Source organism: Eurypyga helias, unplaced genomic scaffold (genome assembly GCF_000690775.1).
Source record: "Eurypyga helias isolate BGI_N326 unplaced genomic scaffold, ASM69077v1 scaffold8506, whole genome shotgun sequence".
NCBI lineage: Eukaryota > Metazoa > Chordata > Aves > Eurypygiformes > Eurypygidae > Eurypyga > Eurypyga helias.
This window is the reverse complement of record NW_010257198.1, coordinates 1-12,562: the sequence shown is the minus strand read 5'-3', so window position 1 is coordinate 12,562 and position 12,562 is coordinate 1. Positions and strand designations below refer to the sequence as shown.

The 12,562-nt window shown below is 44.7% G+C and overlaps 1 protein-coding gene across 1 annotated transcript; it reads left to right on the top strand.

Moving 5' to 3' along the window:
* Positions 1-411: 411 nt before the first annotated feature.
* Positions 412-11,079, top strand: LOC104511350 (uncharacterized protein C6orf106 homolog; the record flags this gene model as incomplete). Its single annotated transcript, XM_010153924.1, is given in 4 exon segments — positions 412-515; positions 7,076-7,230; positions 10,895-11,023; positions 11,026-11,079. Coding segments are annotated over 4 exon segments (442 nt in total), but the record flags the coding sequence as incomplete, so codon positions are not given.
* Positions 11,080-12,562: the final 1,483 nt, after the last annotated feature.

Here is a 12,562-nt window from a genome sequence, read left to right as displayed (position 1 = left end):
AACTGTCCCCTGATGCTACTAAAAATAACATAATTATAGGATTAAACAATTGGAAAATGGTTTCTTGGACAGCTTTTATTCATTGCATTGGGGGGAAAAAAAAAGCAAACACCTATTCTCAGGAATAACTCAAATATTTGACCTGATTATTTTGAATGAAAAATAGACTTTAAATATATTGTATTTTTAACTGTAGAACACACAATAATTATGCTTTTCTTCAGGTTGCAAAACACTTAAAAATCAGGTGCGTGTGAAAGGGAACAGTAAGCAGACAACTGTAGCCCAAGGAATTGGGTACAATACGATTTTAGGCCAGCTGGCCTGCCTTACATGCCTGAACTTGTTCTCAGACAGTTTCTGTAGCTTAATCCCCCTTTACTTTAATGCAGACAATTATAGATTGGTGACATGGTTTATGCTGAGGAATTAGCCGTTACAGGATCCTTCGCGTACTGGCAGCTCTCGTTTACTTTCCGCGGGGAAGAGCTGTTGCCCGTGTTCAGTGGCAGCAAGTAAGGAGCAGCTCCCGCTGTGACATTCTCAAAATACCCCACACTCAAAGCTCCTCACCACCTGCTTTTTGGGGTTCAGCTGCTGGGGGGCGGGGGGAGCTGTGTGGATTTGTGCTTACGGCAGCATCATGGTGTTGGTTCTGTCATTCAGACCGCACGCCGGCCTTTGGCGAGGCACAGTGTGAGTGCAGGGACCGCGAAAATGCTTCGGCTGCCAACGTGTTTGCTGGTAGGTAGGTAAAAGCCTGCTAAAGGCAAGTGATTTCCTTTGGTGGTTTGGGGTGTGCTGAAAAAATGGTGTGCCTCTTCTGTGGCTTCTCCGTTTCTGTCCTTGTGCTGCCCCTGCATGGTGTACAGCTTTGCTTCTAGTCACCACAGGTTTCTGTCTTCTCCCTGGAACATCCCACTTTGTGTTTGGAACGGGCTGTTTTCAGCTGAGACAATGAAATGTTCTTCTGTGGCTTAATGTGAGAAAATACATAAGCTTCAAATTAGCCAGCTCTTTTGTTTTTTCCCCTCTCCTCCTTCAGCTGTGTCAGCTTAAAGCTTTCAACTTCCCTCAGTGGTCCTTTTGAATCGTTGTACACCTTCTAAGGTAGTTTCCCAACCTCATGGTTTAGCGTAAGAGAGGTCAAGAACGAAGATAACTGATACACAAATTTTGCTTTCTGCAGTGATGTCTGTTGAAAGCTCTTCGCTGATTAAAATTCCAGCCCTTCACAACATCTTGAGACTTTCCACTTAATTGCCACGTGTCATCTCTATTGAAAATGTTTGAGTTGAAAGCTCCAGGTAAAAGTGCTTCCCTGTGGTGTAATGAGCTGCTGTTCCCCACCCCCTTTGGTTTCTCACGGCTTTGAGGCTCGAGGAGCAGTAGGATAGCAGTGCGATGTCCTAACCCGCAGTATTGTCAGTCCAGTTCTCCAGTAGCTGGAGCAAATAAAATCCAAAGAACATACTGGAGACAGAGTCAAAAAGAGTGGACTTAGGATTGCCTCATTTGGCTGTCCTCCATGTACATTTTTAGTCTCTCCCTCCTGTATCACGTAGAGATGTTCCATTATTTAGGAGTGAGGAATTATCCATCTGCTGCTGCACTATTTACCTTGCACGTTTCTTTCTGTTTATAACAATAGGCATCTTATGGGGTATTACGGTGCCTGGGTGCATTTGGAGAATTCACAGGAAGGTCTGTAAAGGTGGAGAGTGCAGGTATGGAAAGCCTACAAGGCGTTCTACTACCATATTACGGGCTTGAGATTTTTATTGTACTTCTATATCACTGCTCAATTTCTGCATTGCGTGTTTCCAGGAGAATAACACCTGACTTCTCATGGCAAAATATTGCTCCGTATGCGAGCGCTGAGGACACGCAACGAACATACATTACGGCTTGGACACTTGCCTGGCTTTTCCCTCTCTCCACAGAGGGAGAGAAATGAAACCTGGCATTCACTTTATTACAGTTGCTCTGCACAACGGAGTGACTGAGGCCATTTGTCAGTGTTTTCTACTTGACTTAATAAATGTCCTCCACTTGCTGTCCGTGTATGATCTAAGGGCTACATCCTGTGTGAAATTCTGGATCGAAGGCTGACTCGGTGTTGCATGCAGAAGTCCAGCCTTCGCTTTTCCTGAGGGCTCAGGAGAATCGGAGCGCTGGAAGCTTTCGCCCGTTAGCTGGTGATAGGTGGTGTGCCTGTAGGAAGGGGCAGGAGCTAGTAAGAGAAAAATTTGTGTGCTAGATTTTGAGCTTAAGGTTGGATTTTACTTGGATTTTTACTCCCGAAAAATCTTTTCCTTAAAAAAAAATTGTCTTTAATCGAATAACTTGGCAATAAATAAAAACTTAGAGATTCCTGTAACATTTATGGTTAACATTAAGTTGTTGCTTTCTACTGTAAATGTTACTTTGGAGTGCAATTCTTGTGTGTCCCCACGTAGATCAGACAATCGACCTGCACAACATAAAGCATTTTTTAGAGTTCAGCTCTTCAAGCTGGTGGATTGCAAACAAGCAAAATGCCATTCCTCGTGTCAGCCAACACGGTGGGTGGTGGGAGAGGTGTGTGGGAAGGTAGACCGTGCCCCCGGTTCACTTTCCCTCTGCCTGTTGTGTTGGCCAGCCCTCTGATGTCCCTTGTCTCTGTTAGGATGAGCTGTTTGTATTGCTTTCCTTCCAAGATGCCTAACCTTTGTTGAAAGAATCCGACGTTTTATTGGGAACAGAAGGATTAGGTGTTGTGCATATGCCCGGCTTTACATAAGGCTGCTATGAGTAAGCCTCGGTGCTTCTCTTTCCTCATTCTCCCAAACAACAATCTGATTGATTGAATAAAAAATACTTCCAATTGCCCATATATTGCGTTTTGTTTGCAAAACAGCGAGGATGTATGAGGAGGCCTCTAGTTTGTGAATTGATTTGGAAGAGTTTCTTTTATTTTTGAATACTGCGTGGTGACCTAGTTAATTGGGAGTAATTACTGTCTAAATATATTGGTTTAACATAACAAAAGGCTGTCTTGAAAAAAAAACGGGGAAGGGAAAGAATGGCTCAAGATAAACCACCTCTTTGCAAACACTTAAGAGTTGTTAAGGGACATCTCCAGAGCTATTAGCAGAGAAGATTTTAACTTCACTATTGTAATTTAGCTCTTGAGGCTTGAAACAAAGCAGCAGAGCAGAATTGATCTGAAAAGGAACACTTTTCTGTGGGTAGTGTTTAGTTGGAAAAGCACTTGACATGTAAGAATCATGGGATGCCCTTGGAGAGGAAGGAGAGGGATATCCATTGTTAGAATGGATTTGGTTGATAATGTGGAGCAATAACCTTTATTGGCTGCCTTGTCCCCTCTCCCTTTCCAGAATCTTGTTCTTAGGACTAAAATTGAGACCAAAGTCTTGATTTTAAGTAGGCGCACTGGTCACTGGGGTGACTGCTGCTTGCAGGCTTTTTCAGGAGCTTGAGGCTAAATCCTGTCAGACCTGCTCTGTAAGTACAACTGAGCTACAGACTGTTGCAGTCCAGGACTGCTCTAAAAATGGAGAAATTGCTTAATTTGGGAAAGGTAAGGAGGGCCTGACACCTGAAGGGCTGTGTTAAGAAAGAGATGTATGGCCATCCCTGTAATTAGGAGAGATCAGTCATGTAAATGACCCTGCCTGGATTTGGCACGGCTCATCCTCCTTTCAAAGGTGGTTGGTTATAATAGTAATTTATCTCCTATGGCAGAGAGCAAAGGGATAGTGTGGTGCAAGTCACACCTAGGAGGAGTAAAACAAATCAGACATGGATGTGTAAGCAGAAGCCTTAAGATGATAACCCTGTCCTCTGAGGTCTGACTTCATTCCTGTCCTAGCAGTATCTGCACTTGGTGCTACGCAGTTACAACTGGGACACACGGGTCAAGACCTAAAAATGTATATACATGGCATATTTCAGGGCCTTACTTGTGTTTGACCTTGAAGCCATCTCTCTCTTGAAATTTGCTTATAAAGCTCACCAGCATTACGTGTACAGTAGAGAGGCAGAGCTGTGAAGTGTGCCGCGTAGTCCAAGAACCTGCAATTAATCAGGTTGCACATAGTTTCCTTCTGCAAAGGGCACTCATTTTTCCCAGGCAAAGTACTGCATTCAAGCTGACACTTGGGTTTTCTGGGGAGCAGGGAAGGAGGGGGAGCACCAAGAGTGGAAACAAAGCCAGCAGTGATAGGCTGCTGGTTGTGTAAGCAGAGAACATGACTAAAATGTGAGCGCTGTGGGTATCTCTTGCAGCATAGCGGTGCCGTACAGCCTCGCAGCGGCTATCTCTTAGGGTCGTCTGTGTCAAAGAGCTTGAACTTAAGTCAGATTTGCTTTGTCATCCTGACTTTGGCTCTTGCCACTTTCGATTTCTCTTTAGTTTCTGGAAGCTTCTTTTTAATTCTCTAGTGGGAAGGCCAAGATATATCCGAACATACAAAAGGGCTTGCTCCAAACAGAACCCTACTGCACATTCATCAGAACAGTGGGAGCAGGAAGGTTGGTTTGTAAATATCTCATCGCAAAAGGGTGGCAAATCTGATTTTTCCGGCGTGTGTTCTTCTTTAGTTAGTTTTTAACTAAATGTTGCAGAGGACTGGAGTTGTTTCCCAATGGCAAAGCAAGCAGTGAAATATGACACAGGGAGGGGAAGAGAGTTGGCAGAGGGCCTGTGTGCACAAATAGCCCACTACCTTTTGAAGCCTGTTTGCAGCCAAGCAAACAAAAAACCACTGCAGACTGCCTTACAAAGAACTACAGTAGCAATCTTCCCCTTGGAACTTTTCTTTTTTCCTCTCTATGTCAATAAAACGTCATTACTACTGATTCCAGAATCATAACTCAGAAGATGTTGTGGTGTGTCTGAAAATGTATTTACGTAGTAGTGACTTAGGAAGAGAAAGAGCTGTATTGTTGTCTCCTGTAGCTCTCAGGATACCTTTTGCCTTGGATTGCTGTAATGCAGGAAGAAATCCTGGTGAAAAGTAAACTCTAGATCATAGTGTTAGCTGGCTGAGCGCACAGGAGTCTCTTGGCACAGCCCCCTTGTGAGTTATGTAAATCTTGTGCAGTGTATAAGCAACAGGCGGTTGGTGACGTAAAACTGAGCATTTGTCTCTTATTTATTGGCTAATGTGACATGCACCCTTCCTGTAGCATTTGACTGAGCTGGCTGTATTAAATATAGCCCTGACACTCCTAAGTAGAAAATGCCTCAAGCTGAATAATGGCTTCTGGTCTGAAATTCATTGTTCTCGGTGTGGAAATCTTACATGGTGGCTCTTTTGTTTCCCCATTGTATCAAAGTCCGTTCCGTGTTGATGGTGAAAGGTCTCGCTGGAGGCCTCGGTTTGCTGAATTTGCCAATCGATCACCGGGGCCCTGTTGTGCAGAACGTTCCTCCGGTGCCTCCAAAGGCATTGGCTGTGCTCTGGGAGTCTTAGCAGGATGTCAGTAACTCCTGCGGTGATTATCTTCTGTGGTTTGATGGATTACCAAACTGATACATCTGTTGTTTAGGAGGCTCACAGGTTGGCCCAATACTGCTATTACCCTCTTTGACCCAAGCTCCAGTGCTGTTAGCTACCACATTTTGGGTCCTGTCTTTTCTGTGAGGAGAAAGCAGTGATCCTTCTCCTATGCAGTTCTGATTTTATCCAGAAGGTTTGATTTATTTTTCCCTTGAACACTGTAGGAATTGAACAGGAGGCTGTTTCCTTGCTCACCGTTTCGAGTCTCTTTCCAGCTGGCAAGCTGTCCAAAAAGCCCTATGTTTGCTCTTTCTCTGGGTCACGCTGCAAATGTTTCTCTTGCTTTCACCTTGGTTTTCTGGCTTTGGTTTAGACACATGACACTCCTCCACACAATACAAACCCTCGATATATCCCTGCAGCTTCTGACTAGCCTTCTGCATGACTTTGTTTTAGGTAGTGGTTCCCATTTCCTGAAGTTGTGGGTTTGGTTTTTCCCCCCCCCGTCCTGCTCAGAAGGACAACACAGATTTTTTTGTAATCATGAGTAAAACACAATTGTTACTGCCCATTGCTTTTGGGGCAATTTTAATCATCTCCATTCTCATAGCACCAACTCACAACGTGTAAGTTAGGGCCACAACCTCACAGACGTGTAAACAGAGGAATTGCATGACTTGCCAAACACTTACATAATAACTTAATAGTGTGTCATGGAACAGCAGGTAAGACTCATGAATCCTCTTCCTGTTTGACTGCTCCTCTTGTCAAATTAATTACCATATGAGTTTCAGCTTCACCACGGCTCAGGAATCAATAGCATTTGTGGCTTTCCAAATGCCCTTAATATCTCACTGACTTCCACTGTCATTTGTCTTTGTTCAGTAAGAACTTTTGACTCAGATGGTTTATAAGTTCCTTTGAGCTGTGACTATCCAGAGCTGAGCAGACACTTTAATGATTAATAAACATCTTAGCGTACTCGTGGCTCATACATGACCATATGTTTCAAAGGCAGCACGGCTTGAGTTATTATCCGTAGCTACTGATGCCCTTTGGCCCTGAGAGTTATCGTGAGAGTGTTCTTTGTGTTTTGTTCAGCTTGTGCTCCTGTGGACCTTTTCTGCCAAAATAAAACTAAGAGGTTCAGTCCTTTTGCAATTAGCTCAGAAAACAAGGCTGGTGTAAAGAAACACCTCTTGTTTACATACTGAGGAAAGTGCTCTGCAGCAGCATCTCTTGAACTCTTCGGCAGATTTTATAAAGAGCTAAGGGGGTAGAGGTCTCCAAGACTCAGTTCCAAGATGTCCAGTGCAAATAAGAAACAGAGTAAAAAAGTGACCTAAAAAATAGTGTCCCTGGCAAGTAAAAGGCTGTATTTTGAGCTCCGTTATCTTGAAGAATCCATATGTGATAGAGAGAAAAGCTTCTAAAAACCGTGAGCAGCAGAGCTAATATAGCCTGAATAAATGGTTTTGCTTAACTGTTTAGGATGACATATGTAAATCTGTGAAAAGGACCTGAGCCACCTGTACTTGAGGTTGTAATCTGCTTTTTTTGCTTTCTAGGAATCTACAAGCCGCCATTGGAGCCTACTATGATTTTGAGAGTCCAAATATCAACGTACCCTCCATGTCCTTTGTTGAAGATGTCACCATAGGCGAAGGAGAGTCCATCCCTCCTGATACCCAGTTTACAAAAACATGGAGGATACAAAACACAGGTAAGGCACTTAGACTGTAGCCAGCCCCGTGTAGCGTGTGTTATGGGATGGCAGATCGGTGGAAGAGATGCTGGCTTAAGGCAGGATGTTTGTGCGTGCTTAACATGGAATAGAGCCACCCTGCCACTGAAGGGGGTGACCTGCCAGCCTGTGCGTGTTCCCTTTCTTACGCTGGCACAGTTTGTGGCTGGATGTGCAGCTCACTTAGTACCTCAGTCTTGTTCCTGTGTCACCACACAAAAGCTCTGGGAACATTCAGTAGGAAGAGGCAGGTAAAAGAAATTGAAGTGCAGGGGTTTGGGGGTTTTGTTGTTTTGTTTTGTGGATTTTCTTTTTTAATGGAAGTAGTTGGATCTGAAAATAGGTTAAGAATCCTTAGCTAGTCATGCTTCTGATCACCTGATGCAAACAAGTGGAATAAGTTTTTAAGACAGCGAAGAGATTCCTTTTAATCTCAAAGCCTTTTAGCTCATGACCAGCCTGGGTATTATCACTAATTCGTTGCCATTGCTCTGATCATCTCTGTCGTTCAGTCATTCGTCTCTCTGCAGAGCTGTGTCCTCTGTGGAGGCAGTGATGCAATGATCTAACTCTGAGAAGAGGTAGCTATGCAAGGATGATATGGCAGGTACCCTTTATGCTTTTGCCAGAGTTACTTTTTCGTGCTTTGAGAGGACACAAGGCTGGAGAGACCACATTCCAGTATGAAATAAGTCAAAACAGTGACAGGGATCCAGGAAGTGAGACAGGGCAAAATACCTTGTCAGTGCTCGTTCTGCTGGGATGCAGTCAGAGGGAAAAATGAGATCCATGGATGCATAGAGGAATACCTTGTCTTCAAGTGTGGGCAATGACAGGATGTTGCATGGATGTTTAAGCTGTGTGTCTGAATTTAATTGACCTGCTTGCACTTTTGTGAAGAAGAATGATGGCACAACAAGGTATAGTGTCTTGAATCATCATGAATCAAGTTCAGCTGTGTTAGTATTTCTACTTGCAAATAACTGCAGTACTCGACTGCTGTACAGGTTTGTGCTGAATATCAGAGTGTAACAGAGATTAAGACCATACTAACAACCTCAGAGTATTTTATCAGGTTGTGAGAGGTGAGAAGAGAGTGGGTGGCTGGGAGTACGCTAATTTATAAAGGCTGTAATGTAGAGAAAGGGCTTAATTATTTCAGTGTACTTTTTCCATGTCTGTTTGACTTGGTGCAGTGGAAAGGTGACTCTCGTAGAATGGTTTGGGTTGGAAGGGACCTTAAAGATCATCTAGTTCCCTCCAGTAATGAGGAAGATTGAGTAAGATTTTTTTTTTATAACTGTCTCAAATAGTACAGGCCTTACAAATGTACTAAGGTTTACATCTTGTTTCTCCACTGTTAGTATCTCAATCTGTGTGTGTTATGACTACACCCCTATCTTGCCCCTTTCAGACTCCTTTGATGTACTTTTGAGCATGCAAATCCAACCTTAATTTAACATCCTAGTTCGAGCAATGTTTCATTGTTCTTGGAATGTTTGACCTTCTGAAATTCATGGGCCTTCTGAAATGAGAAAAGTGAGTTAATCTTGAATTAGGAGATCCTGGCAAGGCCAACATTTGTTTTGGCTTCTGTGTGGGTTAAAGCCTGACTTCTTATGTCTTACAATACAGATGTAAGTAAGAATATAGCAGTGGTGCTGGAGGCCAGATCTTGTTAAAACCATACTGTTGAGGCATGTTTTAAATAAATGCAACTTCTCACTGTGTTACGACTGTGCAGTTTGAGGAGGACTGTAGTATTGAAAAACCATTTTATGGTTTAATTAAGGTATAGTATCAAAGGACTATAGTGTTTCCAGATAATATCTGCTTGTTAGGTAGATAACTGAAGCAAAGCCAAGGTTTTAACAGCTCTACAGGAACCTTTGATTAAATGACTTCAGTTCTAAAACACGAAATACCTGAGGCATGTGTCACCGGAGCATTTAGTGTTTGACAAGTATGACAAGCAGAGCTCTGAGATTGTCAGTTTTAAACAGGCAAGCAGTAAGCTAGGTTCGGTCAGGTCTTCATATGTGTTATTAAAAAACAGTGCTCTGTTCTGATATCTTCCAGGACGGTGCTTGGCTTGTCTGCCAAAAGACCAGTTTGTATAGTAGAACCATTGCTGAAAGAGCAGCAGGATTTAAGACTTATTTCCTCTTCCCACTCTACCCCCAGCTGCTGCTGGCTCTGCAGGACAGATACTACAACTTATCTCCTGAGAGATGAGTGTACTGAAATAGAATGACATAATCATAATTTCGTTTTATGGGCCTTATCAGTTGCAGCATTCTAGGCACCTTGCAAGCCTAAAGCCATTAGACCCAATAAAAATCACATAAATTATTAAAAGTGGACCGTGTTGCTTTGCTGCCAACCTTTTCAGATGAGGTTTCATACTCGACTCCCACACGCCATAGTCTGAGGTCAGCTAGTCACTTGGCTCCTCTTCTGAAGACCTTCCTGGCTCAGCACCGTTTCCAACTGTGAGGATATTCCCCACTCCGAATGTTCCACGTTACTGGTTCACATCGTGCTTTCCTTGCTAGGATATGAATTCCACAGATGAGGACTGGACTAGAAAACCAGTCCCTGCCATGTCTTCACTAAAGTATCTGCCGGGATTAAGTTAGTAGGCAAGCTGTTGCAAAGGATGCTCTTTAGGGTAACCTAAGGATAGGTCAGCATCCACCATCCTCGTCTCAGACTAGACAGAGTGATCCCAAGCTTCTTGGTGGTTCAGACTTTCCTGAGCTGTTTCCATCAACCTTAACCAAGGAGCAGGTATTCTTAAAGTCACTGGCTAAGTTGTGTCACATAACTGGGGAAGAAGCAAAAGATTCTGCTAAATGGATTTTTCACGAGTCTCAGAAGCACTTTCCTTTTTGTTAGTGCCAGTACTTGTTATCTCTGGTGGAGATGGCTGTGCTTGCGTGCTGTAACTGTTTTCTGTATCTCCACAGATTGCCAGGTCATGCTGTCAGCCCCGGTATCTGCAGTCTAAACACTGATCTCCACAAACAAATCCTATGTTCGCAATTCTTTCCACCTTTGCACAAGGGTTGGAGCAAGAAGGGAAATAAATCCATTGAGAAAATAGACCTGGCTCTTCGACTGTAGTTCAAACTATTAGTTCCTCTGGCAGCTGCTAACAGGCTTAAAGAATGAATCCCTGAAAGAAAATGTTTCCAGCACTCTATTATTAACCTGTATTCGATGTCGCGTGGCTCGGGAGCTATGTGTAGGGAGGCAGAAAGAAATGAGGAGGGAGAAAAAACCCACCTTGGCCTGACCTCATCTTTGTCTCTAGCACTGGTAAAACACATGTGCATGTTGGTTCTTTTGCAGCCGTTACACTGTGACTTTGAGAGGTTTTTCTGGGTAAAGAAGACTCAGAGATTATTGAAATAGAAATGTAAATTGTCCTGCTGGTCTCAGAATGGACCAATTAAGCCTTGTCTGGAAACTGTGTTCTCCTTCAGCATCCATTGCTGGCTGTTATGTGTCTTGGTATTCCTTTGACTCTTCAACAATTGCACAACTGTTTTAATAAGCGTGTTTCATCCAATCTTACACAAACAGACACAAAGCTTTTCCTGGTGCACTGTCAATAATTCTTTCTTCTGTTTAATCCCAGGGACAGAGGCGTGGCCCCCGGGAGTTTGTCTGAAGTATGTCGGGGGAGACCAATTTGGCCACGTAAACATGGTGATGGTCAGGTCCCTGGAGCCCCAGGAGATTGCAGACGTCAGCGTTCAGATGTGCAGCTAATGTAGCAGGGACAGTGGCGAATGTGCACCGCCACGGGACTCTATTACGGAGGTGAGTGATCCCTTTTCTGGCACTTGGGGCTCTTCTTCGGGAGGTTCCCGCCGCTGGCAGAACGGACGCCCCTGGCCCCTCGCAGACGCTCCCCTGATAACCACATGGTGAAGGTAGAGGGCTGCCAGCTCTGAGCCTAAATATAGAGAACGGAGACAACGTCAAGTGAGCTGCTTTGTTGTCTTGGTCAGCACAGAACTGTTTTCTAAACACGGGGACAGATTGCAGATTACACAAAGCTCTGAAAAACAAAGGGACGTGCACAGGTCTCCTGGAGGCTCTTTCCCAGTCGACCTGGGTTGGGATTCTTTCCTGGTTTTCCAGCACTGAACTACATACGAGCATAAAGTCTGAGTGGTGACAATCTCATCTGCAAAGTTGAGGCCCAGGTTTTAATACAGTGATTCGGTACTTCCACCGTGAACCATTTTTCTGTGTTTAAAAACCACATTTTGATATTTTGCCTGGTGCCTCAGCCTGAGCCACCAACATCTCCATTCCTTTGGAGTCTTTCAGTTGTTTTTAGCCAGTTTTAATTTATACCGAGGACATCTTTGTGTCTGCTGTGGCAGTTGGGAGTATCCCGAGTACATGGGTTTGAGTGAGAGCTGTTGGCACTCCGAGTCAAAAATAACTCTTTGCTGGGATGTTTTGGGCAGAAGTGTCAGTAATCTCTGGCGTCAAAAGTGGATGTAACTTGTCTCTGAAGGAAGGGCCTAAGTTCCTCTGCGCAGGTTGAAAGGCCTGTTCAGGTTGCATGGCCTGCCACAGGCCTGTGGATTTACAAACAGCTTTTCCCAGCTGCTGACAGTTGAAGATCTTGATAAACCTCCCGAAGTTGAAGGGTAGTCGGAGGCCACGGAGATGCTCCGAAGGCTGGACCCCCTCTGCCGTGGGGACAGGCTGGGAGAGTTGGGGGGTTCAGCCTGGAGAAGGGAAGGCTCTGGGGAGACCTTATAGCCCCTTCCAGTGCCTGGGGGGCTATGAGAAAGCTGGGGGGACTTTTTCCAAGGGCAGGGAGTGACAGGACAAGGGGTAACGGGTTTAAATGGAAAGAGGGAGATTGAGATGGGACATCAGGGAGAAATTCTTCCCGCAGAGGGTGGGGAGCACTGGGACAGGTTGCCCAGAGAAGCTGTGGATGCCCCATCCCTGGAAGTGTCCAAGGCCAGGCTGGATGAGGCTTGGAGCAACCTGGTCTAGTGGAAGGTGTCCCTGCCCATGGCAGGAGGTGGGACTGGATGATCTTTAAGCTCCCTTCCCACCCAAACCAGTCTGTGATTCTACGACTTTGAAAGGAAATGAGCTACCAGTTAAAATCCCTTTGGCTACCGAGCTTCGAGTTGGACGCCCTGCGAGATCATTAATGGCTTTTATGCTGGTTGGGCCCGACAGCTGTGTGAGGGCCTGCAGCGGCCGGGGCTGTGCCCGGTGTGTTTCCGTCGCGTCACGGCTGTGACAGCCCCGGGGCCGCCGGGATTAG